The sequence below is a fragment of the Grus americana genome, chromosome 1 (genome assembly GCF_028858705.1).
Source record: "Grus americana isolate bGruAme1 chromosome 1, bGruAme1.mat, whole genome shotgun sequence".
Lineage (NCBI taxonomy): Eukaryota > Metazoa > Chordata > Aves > Gruiformes > Gruidae > Grus > Grus americana.
This window is the reverse complement of record NC_072852.1, coordinates 8690308-8712211: the sequence shown is the minus strand read 5'-3', so window position 1 is coordinate 8712211 and position 21904 is coordinate 8690308. Positions and strand designations below refer to the sequence as shown.

General features: G+C 44.5%; 1 protein-coding gene across 2 annotated transcripts in view; it reads right to left on the bottom strand.

Moving 5' to 3' along the window:
- The window catches only part of ELAPOR2 (endosome-lysosome associated apoptosis and autophagy regulator family member 2), a 103236-nt gene that overhangs the window by 22623 nt on the left and 58709 nt on the right, over window positions 1-21904 (bottom strand). For both annotated transcript variants that reach the window (XM_054826574.1, XM_054826584.1), the window contains 6 exons: window positions 11137-11332; window positions 10365-10512; window positions 7473-7559; window positions 4986-5091; window positions 4186-4338; window positions 3010-3098 (listed from right to left, as the gene is read on the bottom strand). In XM_054826574.1, coding sequence (XP_054682549.1) covers window positions 3010-3098; window positions 4186-4338; window positions 4986-5091; window positions 7473-7559; window positions 10365-10512; window positions 11137-11332 — 779 coding nt within the window. The remainder of the gene's footprint in view (window positions 1-3009; window positions 3099-4185; window positions 4339-4985; window positions 5092-7472; window positions 7560-10364; window positions 10513-11136; window positions 11333-21904) is intronic.

The following is a 21904-nucleotide window of genomic DNA, read 5'->3' as shown; positions in this document are numbered from 1 at the left end:
CATAATCAATCTCTGCATTTTAACCATACTAACCCTAAACATAACTTCTGCTTTATAAAATCCCTTTATCGGAAAGGCACCTGTTAGCAGAGAACATCACAAGTTCTGTATTTTCTCCATACTGGCCTGTTCTTTGCAAAGTCCTCAATTTCTCTGCAGCCATTTTCACCAAATGAGCAAATGCCAAAACCACACGGGAACTCTCCCAACCCCTCTCCAGTCCCTCCACATTACATAAGGAGCAGTCTATGAACACTAACATGAGTCAGTCCTTGGTGTTACCACATACAATAGTATCACCTCTCTGCCATCACCTCTTTTTGACAAGAAACAAGTTTTCTGACTTCAGGAAAAGGCTTAGGTGAGATGCATCACCCATAGGGTTGGGTTTCAAATGTCATCTGACTTTCAGTCTATCCCTGAAAGGCTTTACTATCCCAAGACAAAAGTTAGTTGAGTTCAAGAGCTGAGAAACCCAACTGGCAAGACTTTAACTTGGCCAGAACTCTCCCTCCAGGTACTTCCACCCTTTGGTCCCAGCAGTGCAATCAGGGATCCTTGAGGTCAGAGGCACGGGTACAGAGGTTGACGTGGGAGATTTCACCTGATTAATTTGGTTCAGGGCCCTGAGCACATGCCCCTGCCATCCCAGGCATTGAGCTGCTTGCACTCAAGGGTAGCCCTCTGATAACACAGAGCTGTTCAAGAAGTATTGACCCACTTTGAACCTGTTTGGAAAAAAAATCTGGAAGAAGCCTCAGTGCAGGCTCAGGCCTCAGCTCCAGGGAGATGCAATTAAGCTGAGGTTCTCGCCCTTTGTCCCTGCCTGAGCTGTACTGCAGCCATGCCTGTGCCAGGTCATGTTGATCCAGACCGACCCAGAGACTTGATGTCCTGGCTTGACATCGGTCCTGCCTTGTGACCATGGACTTGTCTGTCAACCTTGGCTGAATCTGGCCGCTGACACTGGGTCTGCTTTGCCTGCTTTGCTCAGGCACTGTGGGACTGCTCCTGTGGTCAGAGTGGCATCTGCCTCTGCTTGCCTTGCTGTCACACTCGGCTCCTGGCTCCCTGTCCCTTATGGATCAGTCTGCCCTTGCTGCTCCCAAAGACTCACAGGATTTTCTAGAGTATTGCTCCAGAAGTGCTTCAGCAGCATCAGGGTGCACAGCATTCAAAATAAAAAGGATCAGAAGCTGGTGAAGTACCTGTGTGATTGCCCAGATAAACTGTACACACCAAAGTAATCCTACTGCATCTGAGCAGAAAGGGGTCAGGGAGTGCCCACAGGCACGCAGGTGAGGGTTTCTAAGACTAGGGCTGAAGCAATCAGGCTGGGACTTTTAAAGCAGCAGATAGGTGGAAAGTCAATAGGAGTCAAGTGCCTAAATCTCCTGAGGCCTTTTAGACACATGGAGTGGGGACAGCAGGAGAGAGACAACAATCTAATATCCAGTGAAAAACCTGGCTGGTTTTAGTAAGCCATAGATCAATAGGCCTTTAGGCTGGTGATTTACAGCCACTGTCCACCTGAAGATGGGCTGCAGAGTCAGGCCCTCTCACTGGATTGCATCACATGGAGAGATGGCTGGGGGGTACGGCAAACCTGGACTGATGTCCAGAGATGCAGAGCACTAAGTGGTGAAAGCAGTCCTGAAAATCCAGCCAGTATCTGTGCATCTATGACACATGTTCTTGTTGCAACTTGAGGATGAAGGGGGACCACAGAAAGACCCACTTTGTATTCTGATGATGTCCATCAGTGAAAGGAAAGACCATTGAGGAGGCAGGATGAGGGTCAACGATGGGAGCTTATTCAGTGCCAGGGACCCTTGAATTGCAGAGCAGTGACAGGGTAATCCGCAGGAGGCTGCAATTAAAGCAGTACCTGGGGGTGTAGCAGTGAACGCTGCTGCTAATTCCTTGAGTCATTACAGCAACTTAATAGAGCAAGAATCAATGAGTCAAGACCAGGTTGCAGAGTGTGCCAGCTCTGGGGCTAAACTCATTGATGCTTTGTCATTAAAGCGTATGAACTCTCAGCTGCATTTTGGAACTGGCTGACCAGGAGACTCCAAAATACTCCATCCTGCCAGCAAATATTAGGCCAGAAACCTACAGGTGCTATGGATTTTGACTACTTGCCATCCCATCCGGATCTAATAGAGATGGGAAAGGGAAGAAAAGAGACAAAACAGGCCTGACCACGTGTCCACACCTCTGTGGGCTCCATATCCCAGTAAATAGGAGTTTCTTCTCCAAATCCCACCAAAATCCCCATGTGACTGCTGGGAAAAAGGGCAGGAGAGCTCCAAAGCCAGGCCACTCCACCAGCAGGTTCCCCTGTGAGAGACCCAGACCTCTGGGTATAACAGTCTACGTAGAGTCCAGGTATTTCAAGGCATCCCATGAGGCAAGCCCATTATTAGCAGCTAAGTTGTGTATATACCATTATTCAAACAGATCATGGACTCTTCTTTGACACTAAAGTCAAGGGACATGAAACACATCACACCTATGCAGCCAAACACTCTTCCACCTGAAATACGTATGGTCATGTCCACTGCTCCTGTGCCATGGAAGCACCTGAATCATGCCGGGGCATTGCTGGCACAGGGTGAGTTGCCATAAGGTAAAAGTATGCCAGGAAAGATTGCTAACAACTGAACAGCTGGGTCTGTTCTGGGACAGTAATTCAGCCTGTGCTCCAACCTTGCTTTTTTATGAGCATGGAGGTAGCACCAGTGACCCAGTCAGACTAATCACAAGTGCAAGGAGCTTAGCATTTCACAACGACAGATCCCTTAAGCAGACCCAAGACAGGCAGATTCTTACAGATGGCTAAATGTTGGAGAGAAAGCAGCTAAAGGACAAGTCCAAAGCCTCAGAAAGATTCAATTCTGGAAGCAAAATCAGGAAAGTGATTCTTAGAATCCCTACCTTGTTTTCAAATCAACAGATCACAGCAAGCTCAATGAGGTTAAAAACAGTATCATGCCTTCTACTTACTTTTCCTTCCTTATCGCATGGGGTATGGATCTGGAAAAAGTCTTTGTTTGTGCACGGAGGACGCTCTATACACGCACTGGATCCCTCATCTAAAAAGAAAGGGTGAGGAACACGATGTTCAACTATCAAATGGTCTCTGGAAACAATCATAATGAGCTTAAAATCTGGAGAGTAAAGTGAGTCAGCAGAGAAATACAAAACGAGAATGAAAAATCAAACTCTTAATGGAGCCTACATGAACCTTCCCCTGAACTGAAGGGGAGGAACAGGGAGAATACCAGCTGTGCTTGTAGTGTCACAGTGAAATTCAGTGATTCACTGTAACCGGGGAGTCACTCAAATCCTCACCCCACCCCTTCAGCTTCAAGCAGTAATTTATGTGGTTTGCCAAGCACAGAAATATGTTCTCACTTGATAAGGAACAAAAACACTCTAACTCATTAGAAACTTCCTTATGACATTACCCCTATTTTTCCTCTCCCCAGATATTTTTGCAAAATTCCCATTCCCATCATAAGCACAGGCACAGGTCCCAAGCATTTGCCATAATCTGTAATAGCAGATGTTATGGTTGATAATTGATTCTTCAAAAACTTTCTTATAGAACAGTTACAAGGAGGAAAACTGAAGACATTTTGACCATTAAGAATGTATTTCGCCTGTGTTATTTGATGATCCCCAGCTAACCACAGCTGGGAATGCAGAGGACTTTGGGGACTAGGGTTTGCAACTAGATCACCATATCTTGCAACCACAGAGGAGGCAGGGATGGGCCAGGAGAGGATCTGGAAAGGAGATTCCTCGAAACATGAAAAGTCTGAAGGCAGGGATGAAGCCAGTTCAGGGCATCACCAAACGATAACAGAAATTACCACGAGAGGGCACAGCACGACTGTTATTATCCTTCAGAAGCCCTGTTCCCCTCGAGGTCATAAAGATCTCCATCTTTTCATGTTAGCATAGATGACCTTAGCCAAGATCGACTGTGGCCCATTATGTATATATGTGCCCTCTGCAGCTTTTGGGAAGTCCCGTTTTCATTTCCCCTTTGCATATCAACTGGAGACTAAACTTCCCCGTCGGATAAAACCATTCTCACATCTGCGCACAGAAACAGCTTATGATCTTACGTGCTCGGACTCTGCTGGTTTTGCTTAACCCATTTGATTTATGTACCTGCGTAATACATTTCTTCTTTACACTCGGTGCACTCTTTAGCTCCTTTTTCAGAATAAGTATTTCTTGGACACACCTGGCAGCCAGATGAACCCGGTTTGTCACTGAATGTACCAGGCTTGCATGCGAAGCATTCAGACGTATATGCAACTCCTGTAAGATAAATGACAGGTAAAGCACTGAAATACAGACAGGTATGCTCCGTAACTACTGCCTGCCTGCTTATGGGGGAAAGCAAGCCAGCTTGGTAACACAGCTTAAAAATCACAGACTTTCACCACTCACTGTAGACACTTTGGCTTTGCTGACTCATAGTTTAGGTCTTTAATCTGTGCTCCTCAGTGCAAGTCTCACCCATTTAAGAACCTTACATGAGACTCCAAGTTTGATTACACTTAGAACAGGACGAAAAGAGCAACCCCAGATTAATTAAATTATTTAAATAGTAATTTAACTGTCCCTGTTATGATATATATGTATCTATTTATCACTGTTGAAAGGCTTACCAATAAGCATGGTCCTTCTATACAACATTAAAGAAAACCTGTTTATTCCTTTTTCTCTCTTTATTTGCTAAGCCAGTCTTCTCCAGTAGACGGCATCGTTTAACAGCTAAATTAATTTTTCAACCTTTCCCTGACAGTGTGAAGTTTTGCTGTTTTGTTTCTACACTTCAGAGGAGGACTAAGGTCACAAGGGGGCTAAAAAAAGCCACTTCAGTGGCACACCAGTAGAAATGGCACTTGGCAAACACTGTGATGAAGGAGTGAGATAAGACCTAAAAGGTAAATATCACTTACCTTCAATTGTGATGTTTTTCACCAGAACTGGTTTTACTACTTTGGATCCCATGAGAATCCCTGTTGTTCTCCAGTATAATATATTGCTACCTGATTTCAAAGTTACCTGCAACAATACATATGACAGTTAGCAGGCATCCCCTCACCAAGAAATTGTTTTATTTCTTACTTCCATTACTCAGATTTCTTTCATCCTACCAGCAATCCTGGCTTTTCCTGAGCTGCTTAGTGAGTCAGAAGTAACGGGGTGACAGCTGGGCAGATGTTGTACAGACATCTCTGAGGAGTGCCGAAGTGTGCCTTGTAAAAAAGCTTCTCAATGTCCCAGTTTTATGCAAAAACACCGAGAGCCGTTTCTGACCTTGTTGTAAGCAGAACTGGGAAAAAGCTGTTCCTGCCTTTACCCAGCTGCCCCTGGCACTCAGGAGCTCTTATCTCTAGCTCTATGTTCAGACATAGTCGATCAGTTTGTTTCAAAGCCTCGAGATACACATGCATAAAGAAACCCAGCATAACCCAGAGTTCAAAAATCCAGGCTCACAAGTGAATTTTGCTTATAGGCTTTAAAAATCTAGGTCTGCTGCATCCAACACTACAGCACCATGATCAGTAAGCCAGGCACAAACCATGAATGTCCCCAGCAGCAGTCCCATCCCTCCTGCTCATTTCTGATCCCGAACAGTGAATGAGATGCAGAAAACAACCCAGTTTCCAACTGCTTTGACCTACTTGTCTTCACGGCGCAGTTCAGCAAGCGGCTGCACGACTCCTGTGCTGGCACAGGAAGGGTGGTGGGTTGGTGGCACCATGGATGGGATAACGGGAAGGAGAAAGGCAGGACCACTTCTTTCAGCAGCAGTGTTGGTGCCTGCTGCCTTCAACTCACCTGTGTAACTACAGTATCACCCTACTCTCTAAAAGCAGCAGGTCTGCCAAGACCCTGCCTGGCCTGCAAAGCTGTACCATATCTGCTAGCCCAGTACAATATGACTGCTGCCAACACAGTGATACTGGCCTGAAGGTGTTGTATTTTCACACAACAAGAGGGATAAACTCTACCAGCATAAGGGTCCAGGATAATGAGCAGCGTGGTACAGACCTGGCAGGATGATAGTTTTTGTTCACCCAGGATAAAGAGTCCAAAAATTCAACAGAGTGGAAATACAGTATATTGTATCTCCCACTCCCCAAACAGCTACTATCTGGGGGACAGAGGAGAGCTGGGTTACCCCAGGTAACAGCCGAACTGGGACCATATTGAATTAAACATCACGTTGTGTGGTGCAGAGACACCAAACATCAGCTCCGGTGCAGCAGGACTAGCATGCTAAAAGCAGAGGCTGCAGCAACTGGAAAACTGGGCTTAGAGGAGCCAGCATGACAGGGTTTGCAGTGCAGACAAAAGCCTCAGGGAGAGCCAGACCAGTCATCTCACCCAGCTCGGGTGCCTACATTTCAGCCAGGCATCCAAGCGATCTTCATAGTCAGTGGAGACAGTTGCACATCCCAGATGGCACCATCTCCTGTGCAGACACTGTCTACATCTCCCGGCTGACCCAAGTCGATGCCCTGGCTTTGGATCTACCTCTCAGCCCGTGCCACTCACCCCTCCTCACCCAGTTCTCCTGCCTCCTGCTGTGACTCGCACAGGGCTTGCACCTGAGCTAACAGGCACTGCCAGCCAGAGCTGGCTCGGGACTACGGTTTCTCTCCAGGAGAGTAAGCAGACCACAGGAAACAGAGACCAGGCTGCTGTCTATGCCCATAAAAAGCCTTTATCTTCTGGCATAACGTCACCTATGCTGGGCCTTTGCTGGAATGGCTCTGGGAATTAGGGTGTGAGGGTACAGTGGAAGCCAGGCGTCACCATGAGCTAATGAGTTGGTTTACACGTGGTCTGTGCACTGAGCAAACTCAGCCAGCTGGGTCACAGGCCAGCCAAAAGGCTGCTGCTCCCAACGTGGGCATGCTCGTATCAGTGCTGCAGGAGCCACCCTGGTGCTGCCAGCTTGCTTTTTAACCGGGTCAGTCACCATGGAGCACAAGCTGGGTGCGGTCCAGCTCTTCTGCACACACTTGAGAATAAAATGCCCGTCCTGCCTGCCTCCACATACACACACCGCTCCCACCGCTCTGCTGAGCAACAGGGAATAATCTCGTGTTCTCATGAGCAAACAACTGTTGTGGAAGATTTCAATTACAATCACATGGAGTGACTGTGGCATGCGGATTTGCATAAATCTATTTAACCTCATAAAGCACTGGATTCAAAGCCCAGGGAAATCAATACGAAGTCTTGCATCTATATTGTTTGCTTTGGGATCAGCCCCTTAGAGATCTCGGTGGCTTTGCCCGCAGTACTAGCAAAGCTGTGCTGCTTCAGATGCATTCACAGGATCTGGCCCTTATTTGCTCTCTCCTCAGAGGAAATCACAGACATTTATAAATGGGAAAAAAGCTTCATGAAGGAATTTTTTGCACACTTACAGAATGAGAGCCCCATTCCCCGTTGTCTGTTAGCTTCACCCACTTGTCTGCAGTGGACTCCATCTCTTTGCACTGGTCATTTTGTATCTGTTAATTGAAAACACAAGGTCAGTGATGACAATCAGATGCATCTCTCTGTCAACATAATCACTGCTGGCAGGGAATGATAAGACTCAGCTTTGTTCCTGTTGTCTACATATTTAGGAAAGCAGCTGCCTTATTTGTGGCAAAAAACCACCAACTTTCAAAACCTGCTAGCAGCTTAACAGTGCCTCCAATGACCACCTCTGATGCAGATGGAAAAAAAGAGCAGGAAGGGAAGATCTCAGCCTTGTCCTCTCTGGTCAGACTCGGATGCTAAGCATCTTGCTGTGGCTGCCTCCTCCTTCCCCTGATCCCACCAAGACCCAATTGTCCAAAATCCAGAGACTATGGGCTTCTAAGTCAGAAGCGAGGTAGGAGTGGACAGGCCAAAGCTAGAAGACAAATTGCTTTTTCTGCACCCAATATCTGCTAGGTCTTTGGCTCCCTGCCACCTTGACCTCACTAGGGATGAGAGTGATGTTATGAAGGGAGAGGCAACACGCCATGGAGTCTGGCCTGGCAGAGGTGTGAGGTTGATTGTCCCTCAACCCAGGTCCAGCACAGCTCAGCAGCCTTTCCTTGCAGCAGGGTTTGGTGCATGGCCTCACAGCACTCCACTTCTTACTTCTCATAACTGTCTTCTCTGAAGAAAAAGTATCTAGTCCCTTTGAGGTATGAGTTCAATTACTCAGCTGTTATTCCACCAGGGAGAAAGGCCAGTTCTACACTTTCAGAAGACCTGGGGTCAAGCCTCCTCCTCAAAGTTGCTCAATGTCAAGTCTGAAATAAGTTGCATAACCCTACATCCTCCAAAGCAACTGTGCACTTAATTCCCACCTAGATCAACAGCACTGAGGAAAAGACATGAGAAGTGTCATCTAAGCAGAAGGTAGATCCCTAATTATCTTGTGCAATCTGAGCTACAGCATCTTTGTGCCTCAGCTCCCATCTGCAAAATGGAGAGAAGACTATATAATCTATTCTCACAAGGTGTAAAGGGCTTCAATATGTGAAAAGAAGGGCAGGCTGCAGAAGCACTGAGTATCTAACAAGACGCATCTACACTTGCTTCCCACACTTGAGGGCATCTCCTCGCTTACCCTCAGACTGGCAGTGCAGCCACCTGTGCCCGGCAAGCCCCAAAACTTCACCATTTCCTGGCAACCTGCAAGCTACTGCTACTGAAATGCCACTGTCCAGAGCTAAACTGTCATTGTTTAATATATTTAACCACAAAGACATGCTGGAGAAAAAAAAATTACTTTTAGAGGAGTGTTAAATATGGTTTCCCAGAAATACTGAGGCCGACTAGGAATTATTTACATGGGCATTTCTATAAAGGACTGCACCACTCTCTGCTTCTTGAACAGGGAATGATAAATTTAAGGAGGTGAATGAGTAGGATACAGATAAAAGTAAGAATCAAAAAGCCATTTTCAAAGCTAGTTCTCAGAGAAACAATATATTTGCTCCATTGCAGGAGCAGATCAGTCAGTCAGTCAAGCAATTGGAGCTAGGATTCATAATCCTGGTACATTCATCTCACAGCAGAAATCATATTTGCTGCATTCTCTCCATGAAGAAGGCAGGATAGTCTAATATAAAACTGAAATGCTAAATAATATTGCCTGCACTGTCTGTTATCAAAGTACAATAGATTGCATTGATGTAGCAGCAAGAGGGTGCTTCCAGCATCTTATTTTTGTCTTCCTTTCCCACCTTTACTAAGGATAAGGATTCGAGAAATATTAACCAACACCAGCTAAGGCTTTGCACTCATGTGAGATACCACGAGCCGTGTTTTTTGTAAATGAAAAAACAGAGCTCACCAGACAGGGAGAGAGGCAGTAAGAGAGGAGACTGAAAATTTCCAGTCATCTTCTGCTCTGAGCTTCCTTCCCATTAAGTTTTTTTTCTGTCCCAAATGGCAGGTACACCATGCCAGGGAAAGCAATGCAGCTTTTGGTGGAAACTTCCAAAGTATCTCAGTGATGTGGGGGATCTGCACCGCAATGGGGAGCCTAGTGCTGGGAAACCACCGGCTCCCTGGATCCCAACCAGTCCATCCACATGGACAGAGCAGGGCTGTCCTTCCCATTCAGGTCCCTGCTGATCAGATTGGTTTAGTAACTTGGGTACAGCATGGTGTAAGCCCAGCCAGGCTGCTCCCATTTTACAGCTAATGACCTGCAGCCCCTCCATTTCACAGTGTAGACACATCCTCAGAGCCTAATTCCTGCTGAAAATCATCTGAATTTTTACTCCTAAATCTCTATGGAGAACTGTTGTTTCTGCGTTTTTTTTAAGGACCACCTTTTTGTCTCTTCTGCTTTTCTTTTCATCTCAATTGCTGTGACCCAAATTAACCTAAAACTAAAACTAAGGTTTCCACATACTAATGCCTTGGACCTCCTCAGGTCATGGATGCCTACCTTGGAAGAAGTCTTTTTAAACTTCAAGTCACCTCAAAGGTCTCTCAAGTCAACCACCCCCAAACTGAAGCACCTACCACCAACAGTTGCCTTGTGCAAGGCTGGACTAACAGGGGCAGTAATGACCGCTAATGGAAAAATCCCAGTGCATGGTAGATAGGATCAGCTTAACTTGAGTTTTGAAGCTGAAGTTCATTCCCAAAAGGCAGCATAAGTAGCAGGAAAAAAAAGATATTTTTTTTTTTAAATATGTTCAGCAGTAGCAAGCTACGAACATATGGGGAATGTAAAGGGAGGAAAAAGCTGCTTCCGATAGTCTTTATCAGGATTGAATTCTTACTATATAAGGGTGGATTCATCATATAAAAGGCCTTACAAAAAATTCAAAGAAGATGTTGTTGTCAATATACTGGTATTCGAAGAAGACAGAACCGGATTTCTTCAGGTGCACAGCATAGATGAGAGAAACTGTACAATCATCCCTGTTCGACTCTATGTAATTCCCTCGAGGTGTCCATGAAGAGCTGATGAACATAAACAAAACAAGCCTCAGCTGAGATCACAGACACTGAGGAGACTTTTCTTACACTACTATACAAACACATGTTACTTAATAAAGAACCCAGAATCCCACAATAGTTAACTGCAGTGAATTTATAAATTTATTTCTAGATTCCCATTTATTTTTCATGTAAATATAATATTTTTCATTAAAACTGTGCATGGAAAAAGATAAGGTACTAGAAATTTAGGACTCAGCCAACATAGGAAAGGTTCATTATCCATAGGTCCAACGTACTTACAATTATGGTCAGAAACAACCTTCTGCAACCACCATGGGTCTCTAAATAGGCTGTGAAAGTACCTTTTAGCCACATTTACTACACCATGACCCTGGAGCTTTCCAGTTACAAATAAGAGCAGCTCCAGGCTGGTCTTGACTCATTAGCTGCTGATGAGCCCGAGGAGACCATGATGACAGCAAAGAGATGGCTAAAAATTTTGCTTTCCAGACACTCTTGTTTGCCATTAATAGGGCTGGTCACCCTCTGGAGAGCTTAGGTGAGTCATTAAGCTGGCTTTGTGCTGCTGAGCTGTCTCAGGTTCATCCATGGCTGTGTAACCCAGATACAAACAGAACTTCTTACTTGTTGCAGCTGTCAGCTTTATTCTCAGCCGAGCCAACCGCTGTGTCCATGAAAGTCGCCACGTTGGAGAATCCTGCCGGCAGCTCATCCCACTCGTCAAACTTGATCCCACTGCCCAGTGAGTAGGTCCCCTCTGCACATTTGCTGCACACCTGGTTCTTCATCTCCAGGTACTCACCAGAGGCACAGGAGAAAGCTGGGGAGACAATCATTTCCAACATATGAATGGGGAAATTAACCCTAATTAATTTCCATTAATTTTTTTTACCACTCAGTTAATTAAGAGTGAACAGGCACTGAAGGAAACCAAACAGGAATGCCCCAGTCCCAGGAACACAGCAGCTGAACTACCAGCATTGGCTGCAAAACTGAGATATTCACCAGTGCCTGTTTTTTCACCGACGCAGCAGCACTGAAACCAAATCTCAGATGACAGCTCCTGATTTGTGGTTTGTCTCCATTGGCAAAACAAGGTTTTAGAAATGAAATTTCTATCCACAGACTGTGTCCAAAAGCAATTTATGAAAATGAGGACTTGTAATACAGTTCTCCTCACCCTTGCTCACCCACCTGTTACACCATAAACTCAATTAAAATCACCAGCAACTGAAAGCCAGAGCAGACTCTATCACCCACCCATGTGGTAGCAGAGAAGAGTGCACAGCATCACGCTGACGCTAAAATAACACTACAAACCTCAGCTGAGAGTTGCAGACCTAATCCAAGGCTTTCTCCACATTTCTCCTCACACGGGCTGCCTACAAAGCCTTGAACATCTTGCCTGATAGACCAGGTGGTTTTTCAAAAGACCACCAATGGGCCTGTGTGTTGTAAATGAGGTACTTTGACAGGGCTGATACTAGCATGCTGAGAAAATAAACACTGGTTGCCAGCACAGAAAATACACTACTTAAACATATGTAACTAGGGGAAATATAATTTAGAAGGAATGTTCACAAAGCACTTTTTTTACTGATGTCTCCAAAATTACTTACTCCAAGTAAATATACGTCCCTTGTTCCAGTCTCTATCTGTTAAGGGAAGAATATTCCCATTATATAGAGGAAACCTGGAGAGCAGCTGAAGTCCTGTATGCCCATGGAGCCCTGTGTCCATGACGGGATCGTAACTCCTGCCCAGACGCTCATTTCAATGTCCAACCATCCTGCTTTCCCCCAGACCCATGCTGTATCATGTCCTCTTCTAGACTGAACATCCTGGATGGAAAACAAATGAGCGCTTTCTGCAGAACATAATATTTCCTATGTTGCTTGCAGATTTGTAAACTTAACTGCGCCTATCTAGCCAAAGCAGGATTCAGAGCAATGCACACAACTCGCATCCCAAGAAATGGTGGGATTTTTTTCCCGTTTCACGCATGCCACATTGTGCAGTGCAAGACATTTCATACACTCACTTTGAGAGATACAAACTCACTAGTCTGAGAAACTGTAGGATGAGACCAGACTGCTAGCCAAAGTGGTGAAACTGGCTCAAAACAACTGATGCCAGCTGAAGTCCCAGCATACGCGGTTCCATAGATGTGCTGATGTTTATCTAACTGCAGAAGAACTTGTTTGATTGTAAGTACTTTGATAAAGTCATGGCTGCGTAACACCAATTTCCATCTGAATCCAACTGCAGTTCAGGCTCCCATTTCTGTGCCAGATCCCACAGCATTTCTTTGTGTAATTGTCCTTGACAGGCAGCACTGGAATGCAGATAAAAGGTCCATTTTGATGGAAAGATCTGCCAAAGGGTCATTTTCCCCTCTTGGTCATATCGGCGTACTCTGAATTCGAAACAGTGGACTTCAAGCCAACAAACCTGTTTTTCTAACCCCATTGCTCACTGGTGATGGACCAAGAAGGAAAGTGGGCAGGAGCCTAGCAGGGACGGGTGCTGGGGTGGGGTTACAGGAGGAAAACTTGCCGCAATGGATTACTGTGAAAGACTGACAGGCAAAAAATCCACCCTCAGCGGGGCCAGGTGGTTTTCTGTGGGCAGTGGCACGTGATACAGCAGTACGGCCAACATCCCATCTGGCTACCTCTGCGACCTCAGCTCAAGCCGTAGGATGTACCTGCAGCTGGGGTCGGAAACACAGCTTTCTTCAGAGACCCGGAGAAAAGTAGCGAGCACTTCCCCGTGTGTCTGAACTGAGACCGCATCTTGTACAGCTTTCCACCTTAAATGTGTAAAGCTGTCCTGACTCACCGCCTTAGCACTATTAATAAATCCTGCTTTATTTTTTTCTTTTGAAGGGTGCAGAGAGAAGCCATCAGGAAGGGAAGCAAAAAAGCGAGCTCTCTCATGACATATTCAAATCCTTTACCAGTTTCAACATTTTTTAAAGAAAGTTAAATAGCAAGAAATGGAGAGTGCTGCTTAACCACATGTTCCAGATTTGTGAATTTCGAATGAGGAGCCACTAACTGTGAGCTATTTGCTGCCATAATGAAGACGCAGAAGGCAGCAGAGCCTCCTCTTCGATTGCAGTGAGGTTGAGTGGAGATTATTGCTTTAACCAAACTAATGTCTTTTAACTCCTTGCAGCCCGATCATTTTAGAGAAAAAAAAAAGAGTATAAGAGATCAGGCAGGCTGCCACACAGGACACTGCCATCCATCACTCACCTTCCAGGAGACAGATGAACCACCTTCTTATTTAAGTGGGGGATTACCTTCTTTCCCTTTTCTAAGAATTGTATTTCAAAGGCAGAAGCATCTCCCGTCAAAACACATAAGTCTGCAAACAAACTAGCTCTGAGCATGCCAGCTGCTTGCCAGGTTCAATTTGGGGCTGAACATGGCTAATAGCAACATGAACCACTTTCGACATTGGAACAGATGCATCGTTTGGTCTTGTTCCAGGCGGTCGGGAGTGGCTGGAGGGGGATGGGGAGGAAACACGGTGTGTGACGAGCATGGAGATGGTCTCCTCTCCCAGTGTTGCACAGACCAAAAGCCAGGCTAAACCCTCTTTAATCTAAACAGCATCAATTCAGGAGTCTGTCCCAGCTGGAGATGGGCAGGTTGTGGCCGTGCCCAGAGGGACCCTGCAGAGCAGATGTCCCCTGCGATGGGCCAGGAGGCACTTGCCCGGGGTGGGGACAGGGCACAGACAGATGATCCATCCCAGGGCACTGGCACTTTGCCTTGCTTGTGGCTGCTCCATCTCACCAAGACGTAGCTGAGCACAGATCCAGCGCTGACCAGGGAGCACTTGTGCACAGAAACGTTTGACATTATCGCAGCACCGCTGTGTTTGTGGGGGTGACACAAGATACTGTCAGTGGGAAGGATAGCATCACCACATAGGAGGTTAACGTGTGATCTGAAGTTTCAGGGGTCTAAATCACATATTTTCGGGTGTGTGCTCTGATTTGTCCTCCACTAACCCCTCCCTTTTGCTTCAGACTCCAGAGGAAAAATTAGTCTCCCTGTTTAGCAGTAGCCTTTGTGAACACCAGCTGCCCCCAACCCCACAGCCCATTTGTTTAAGCATTTGATACTTAATTTTCAGAAAAAAAAAAAAAAAAACCTCTATTGAATAGCTACTTATATGTCTACCCTGTTTCAGAAAACACAACTAAGGCTGCAAAATTACATAGGCAATTCTGAAAATCTTTTCCAGAATTGACACTATTGGTCTTGTTTGGACATGACTATTCCCTCTTCCTCTCTGACTGCAAACTTTCCTATTACACCTTTCAAATGTCAGTTTGGGTGCTACACACCAGCTTATACAGAGCAACGCGCATCGTGAAGACTGAATCTCTCTGTGAAAAAACTGTGAAATGCATTAAAAGGTTTCATGACTTGCCCCATCATGGGCATTTTTAAAACTGGGAGAACCTTTTCAGAGGCAGTTAGGAAGAGGATGACATACTGTGGTGCCAGATAGATCGGTGCCTTCGGTAGCTCCACTGAAGCTAATGTAGTTATTGGTGATTTGCTGCTGCAGCTTTCTTAAAATAAATACAGAAGGAAAAAAAAAATGTTGTGGTTTGTACAGGCAACCAGTCTTGGCCACAAAAGATGCTGTAAAGTACTGTTAGATAGACAGTGCCACAGGCAGCCGCACACATTCATACAAGCATGCAATAAAGCTGACACCAGATTCACTTCATAAAAAATTAACAAGAGCTGCAGTACTAATACCCACCAAAACCGTTGTATAAGTCTTGTCAAACAGACCTCATTTCATTCTTTAAAAGAATTACAAGTCATTGATAAAGGTGACTGAGTGGATGTAATAGACTTAGGGTTTCTAATACAGTTAACTTAGTTTTGCATGTCATTCTGATGAAGAAGGTAGTACCACACAATACCAGTACAGCACATCTTAAATGGACTAACAGATCTCAGGGAGGGCTGTCGGTGGGAAGCCATCACTGAGCGGGGAGGAAGGGGGCAGTTCTGCCTGTCCCAGGACTGAGTTTGATGGCTGTCCACATTTTTATCAACGATCTGCAGGCAAATAGCAAAGGAACGGTATTAAAACTGGTGGGTGAGAGACTGTTGTCAAGTCTAAGCCCACTCAAAGTCAGTGTGTTTTAACAGACCCAAAGGCAAGGAGTGCTGGCCCTGCCTGCAGAAGGCTGAGACGTATTCCGGAGAGCAGCAAGCCAGGGGGCCAGAGGGGACCCACCATTCATCAAGAGCTTGTCAAGACGTGCAAAAAGACACTAGTGAGATCTGCGGATAAATTTGGAGGTGGAGGTAGAGATGTGCAGGATGAAATGTGTGTATTACAGGCAAGAAGGTTGTTCCAATACTGAATATAGTTGTGATTTGGCATTTTTAAGAGGTCATTGCAGAACAAAAGGACTTAAAATGCTTTTAAAATTAGGGGTAATGTCTTGCAGTGAGAGGTCTGAAGTGCTTAGTCTATTTAGTTTATCAAAAGAAAATTGAGAGTCAACTTGATTAATATATAAGCATCTCAAAGGGGAGAAAACACAGGATCCCACTGGACTCTTTAATCAAGCAGAGAACTGCCTAAGAACTATCTCCTGGAAGCTGAACCCAGACAAATTCAAATTGGAAATAATGCACACATTTTTAATAGGAAGAATGACTGATTGCTGGAACAATCTGTCGTGGCATGTGATGGACCCTTTGTCTCTCAAGTGCTTTGTACCATAACTGGACACCATATGGAAGAAAAGCTCATGCCAGGTATGAGTTATCAGCCTCAGAATCAGCCTAGCTATATGCATTTTAATGTGAGGTCAAGCTAGCGAAGCTAATTAACCTCCCTCTTAAACTCTGTAAGTCGAGACCAACAGTATCTTACCTCCCTCCTGGGACACCCCAGGGACGTGGGGCATCCTGAAGCAGGAGCCTTGCCCACTGTGTAAGCACTTTCCAAGGAGTGCTTGCTATAGATTACTTTGCAGATCTGATAGCACTTTACAATCACTTTGCAGACATGGAAACAGCTCCCCAGAGGGCAAAACAGACCATAAACAAGCTTGCCTCATTTGCCCTTTGACTGCAAGGCTCCAGGGTCACGTTTTTTCCTTTTAGTACAGATGGGGCTCTCCCAGTGATTTTGGTGGACTAGGATCACTGTTAGTTGGCACATTTCTAGTAACTGACCCTAGCAATCTCCTGTCGCTTAACTTTCTGACACCAGAGGTCAAGGCGGGCTTATCGTGAACACAGCTGGACTAACAGAGTAGAGCCTAACATGTGTATGACTACTCAACTTCTGAGGTCTGAAACCTTCTTCTGGAGTGTTTTCTCATGTTGAGTATCTCCCAGATATTGTCACGCTGTGAGAGGGATCAGAATATTTGTGATTTTACCAGAGGATTAATCAAAGCTGCCTCAATGCCCTGCATCCTCCAACACCAAATCTATAATATATTCAATTGCTTTCCTCCTTTATGCAGCCCCGGCCACTCAGTCTTACACCTTCCCTCAGCTGTCTTCCCATCCCACACCACTTGGACCCACTACTTCTACCTCTATCAGTCATTTCAGCAGATATTTTTCTCCAGACATTTCCTACTTATGATACCTAAAACCATTTCAGCTCCTTTGTTTGTTCTGTTGCCACTGAGCGTATGCACATTCATGTATATCCTTCTGTGTCCCCCTGGCTCTCAATACATTACAATTTAAAAAAAAAAAAAAAAGATACAGGACTGGATTTTGCCAGATTATAACAAGGAGGATAGCAATGGAGCAATTCTACCCAAACCAGTGAAAACACACCGGGAAAATAATCTCGAACACTGGCTTTCCATCTCTCCCCCCTCCATTGCTATGTTGTTCATCCAAAGCCCCACTGCCTGGGATTCAGGTGAGATGCTGCCATGTCCCGCAGGCAGAGTCTGGGCTGAATTATCTCAGCCTCCCAAGGCCAGAGGCGAAAACTGTAGCTCAGAAAGGACATAGGAGGATGGCAGCATCACACAGTTGTCCCTCTGAACAGCTGCTGGGTTCAGCAGACACATGCCATCAATCTGGAGAGGAAGATGTGGTCAAGGATAAATACATAGAGGCATCTGTTCAGTGATTCTTTGGGACATTGTGGTCCACACAACATGGAACCAAGGACCAACCAAAATATGGGATAAGGAGAAAAAAAGAAAGCCAAAGGATGAGAGGAAATCATTGCTTCATTATTAATGTTTCCTATAATCTCAGCCAGCTTCAGAATGTCTTCCGTGAATAATTTATATGAGGCTTCTCCAATAGACTGTGAATAATTGATGTTCGTTTTCTTCAGTCATTATATCCCAATGTGTTACCAGGAACCAGACTGAATCTTAATTTAAGAAAAAAAAGTCTGTCAAGTCTGTTTAGGCTTGAAATGTGATCACACTGAAAGCTGATGTAACTTGGGGAAGAGTACCTTCTGTGGAAGAGACCCTTCCTTTTCTTAAGAGTAAATAATTTTTCCTTTTATCCAAGAAATTACAAAATAGAGCAACACTTTTTCCAGTTCACCTCTGACAGGAACAGTACAATTTTCCCCAGCTGGCCTGGCACATAGGACAGTTTTATCATCACTTTTATTTCATCATTTGGACACTGAAAAGGGTAGTTCTGGAATGGCAATACTCAATAAATTCATGAAAATGTAGCATAGAGTGGAGGAAGGCAGTCATCACCGAGAGGCTAGCAAGCACATTTGCTGCCAGGTTTACAACCATCCTAGTGGCTCAGCGCTGGAGATGGCAGGAAACGTGCCTCGAGGTGTGTGAGTAGCTCTCCAGGCCCCACTGACTCCATCAGGTTTATTTTCATTGCTCTCCAACTAAAGCAGCTGGTGCAAATGGTTTCTTGTGCCATTTGAGATGTCCTCTGCACACATGGACACATGCACGTGCGCGCACACACACACACAGTGCTTGCCTCTCATCCCTCTACCAAGCCATAGCAAATCTCAAGGTCTTGCCAGCTGCTTTCCTGTTGAAAGAGAAATCAGTGACTCAGAGGAAGCTGTGTTTAACTTATTTAATTACATTGTGTACACAAATAGAGGGAAGAAATCATCAAAAGACACTAAGGCCAACCTTCCTCTTAGAAGTCCCTATACACACATCAACATGCAGTTCCTGGTAACTTTCTGCAGGAAATAAAATCTGTGGGTTCAGTGCAAACTCTTCTACTTTTTTAACTATTTACCTAAAAGAATCTGTGCTTAAAAAAGCCAACAATGGGACTTTCTCTGCAAAGACAGTGTATTGCTCATGCACAGAGGAAAAAAATCTTGTAAAACTGGGTTATCTCTCAAGGTAACAATATACATTAGGAAAACATCCAGATGGCAATGCCATGGCAAAATGTAGCCTCCAGCCTCAGTCCAGATGAGAAACCTAATGCCATCAATAGGACTTACCTACCTGACTTGAGTTAGGAACCCGCATTAGCAGGGATGCCATAAGAGGAATAGGAATAAACATCTGCCTGAGTGCTTTGCTAAATCACAGCCTTTTAGTAGCAGCTCCCAAACTGTGCCACGCACACCACTGCTGCCTAAATGTCTTTGTTTCATGACAGCCTTGCATTAATTCCTCAGCTTCACAGTGTTCCTCAGAGCAGCCTCTGCTGCTGTGTGCTAGCTCCCTCCCCAGTGGGAAAGCTTTCCCTTTCAGAACAGACGTAAAAACTTTCCTAGGGATACAAAAGAGACTCAGGTAAAAGTGAGTTGCCCAGTCCTGCAGGCAATACACACATATAGTGCCCCTATAAAGATCATGACTTTGAAATCTACTTCTTGCACATCTTGCTGTTCATGTCAGACGTGCCTCCAGAGACAAAGTTATATTATGTTTTTCTCTGTCAGACATCCTTAATTGCTAGGTAATACATGACAGGTCAAGGGCCAAACCTATAGCATGTTGAGAAATTCTCAGGTTCCCTGGATTTCATGCCCACTAAGAATCCACTTTTTTGGCACTGAGGTTGGAGAGAGCAACCTTCCATATGTGACTCTTATATGTTGACAGGCAGCTTCATGGGAGCCATGCAAATGTTCAAAAGAGAGGGGAGAAGGGAAGGTGGTGGTCAAAATGAGGGAGGAGATCAGCATATACCATTCAAGCAATCTCAAGGGTGGAGGAATGAAAGGGGAGATCTTCTGAATACATTTTTTTGAACATTGTCTCAAAATAGGACTTTCCTACAGCTCAGGATACCCAACAGCATCTGTCACCTTATGTAAGTATATCTATGTGCATATGTCAGATCTAAATGACATGGTTAAACACCAGCAGCCATTAATAGCTTGACCTCATTGTTTCTTCCAAGGTGAATACCCAAAGAAACAATGTCTGAATGGCATTGAAAATGAAAAAAAATATTAGTACAAGGTTGATGAAGACAAAATCCAATGCTTTTAAGCCATGAGAAAAAAATGAGAATGGATACATGCCTAGTCGTCAGAGCTACGTTGATGTCACCATATTTCCTCCCTTCAGTTGAAACAAAGAAATCCAAATCATTTCAAAGCCCATTAAAGAGACCAGAAAATAATCTTCAGTGAATGTCAACTAAAAAAGGAAAAAAATCCTCCCTGATGATTTGTTAGGATTCACGTGTTTGCTTCAAGAGGCCATAACTCTGGACTTATTGAATGCCTATGAAAAGTAGTTCTTAAATGCATTCATCTATGAAGACAACAACACTGTGGTGATAATAACTTTTTTTTATTACATTACAAACTCTCTTGAGATAACACAAATAAATGTGACCGTGTAATAAATAGCACCATTCTCATGGGATTATTTGTATGTATATTCACATCCACATGTGCGATAATGTAAACATTAAAGAAACTACTAAAACTTATCATTGCTATTTTCAAGTCTCCACCAGCCAAATTTCAAAATTCTAAGTAAAGCTCCAGAAGAACCAATTCTTTAACACAAAGACTACACAGAATTTGCCTGAATACAAATCTAGTTGACAATGAACAGATGTAAACTTTAAGTCAGAGGGCTGTAACACAAGCACGCAGTTTCTGCCTGACGTATATAATTCATTTTATATTATCCATCTACACAAATATGTGTATGCATATACTGTATGTTATAAAATTTGCAGATGAATTCCAGGGAGTTAGCAGCAGACCCACTTCTTACCTGCTTGGTATACCCAATCTTAGTAGATACCAACACAACATCAAACTCAAAACCTTCTATTTAAGTTTTCTGTTATGAAAGCAGAATGTTAAAACTCCTGCAGATCACTTAAATTGTCTTGAAGCGTTATAAAACCTACACGCCTTAAAAAGGTCATTTGCCCTAATTGTGTCTAAAGTGCACTGCGATTAGCAGGAAGATCCATATCTCCTCCTGTGGTATCCTAGGAGCAGATTACACAAGTTAGAATAAACTCAACAAACACAGCTCAGTAACAATAAATCAGGACAAATTTTGCTCTCAGGCCCCAGTAAGGTCCATTGTAACTAAGGACAGTCTGTTTTCTGAAGTCACTGGAGCTTTTCATGTGCTTACCATTTGGCACCTGCTCCCACGCCTCACCTCAAAACTGATTTCTGATTTCAAAGAAGTTGCTCCCGCCTTGGTGGCACCAGGTGAAGGTGCAGTTTGCTAAGCAGAGCCATTAATAACTCCACAGCAACTCCATTTGAAATTGCTCTCTTATTGTCACTATAGTTTCTTTATTATAGACATAAAGCCACTAAAATTAAGATATTTATGAGATAAGGTGCAACCTATTCTTGTTTAGGATGGCAAAAAAATACTTCATATTCTGTAGAATAAGAGAGTTTAATATTAAAAAAGAGTGTGAGGTCAAAATGTGAACCCTTTAAACCCTTTTTGGTCACAAGCTCTGCTGAGAGGAGCATATCAGTGCTCCTGGGCACAGCAAGGGCACACTCTGAACCAGATACGTGGGTTATACTTGAGTGAAAGGAGACAAAGAATAGAGGAAGGAAAGGAGACATGGAAGGAAGGAAGGCTCCAAACTCAGACTTTTAATTTGAGTGTAAAACATGCAGCATATGGTCAGGCTGGCAGAAAAGCCTGACTACGGTCACCGAAACAGACTGCAGCGCAGTGTCCGTGAGAACACGATGCCAAGTCCTGCTCCCACTGCCAGGCCCCAAAAGGTCCCCATTAGACATACAGCCCCCGCACCAAAGCAAAGGGGTTTCAGAGACACCAGCCATAAGGGGGTGCAGGCAAGGGCTCAGCCCCAAAAGCAAACTGCTCCCATTGACTGCCACAAATATTTTCCATTTAAAAAGCCAAGCAACTGCCCTGATGGCAGTGATGCTT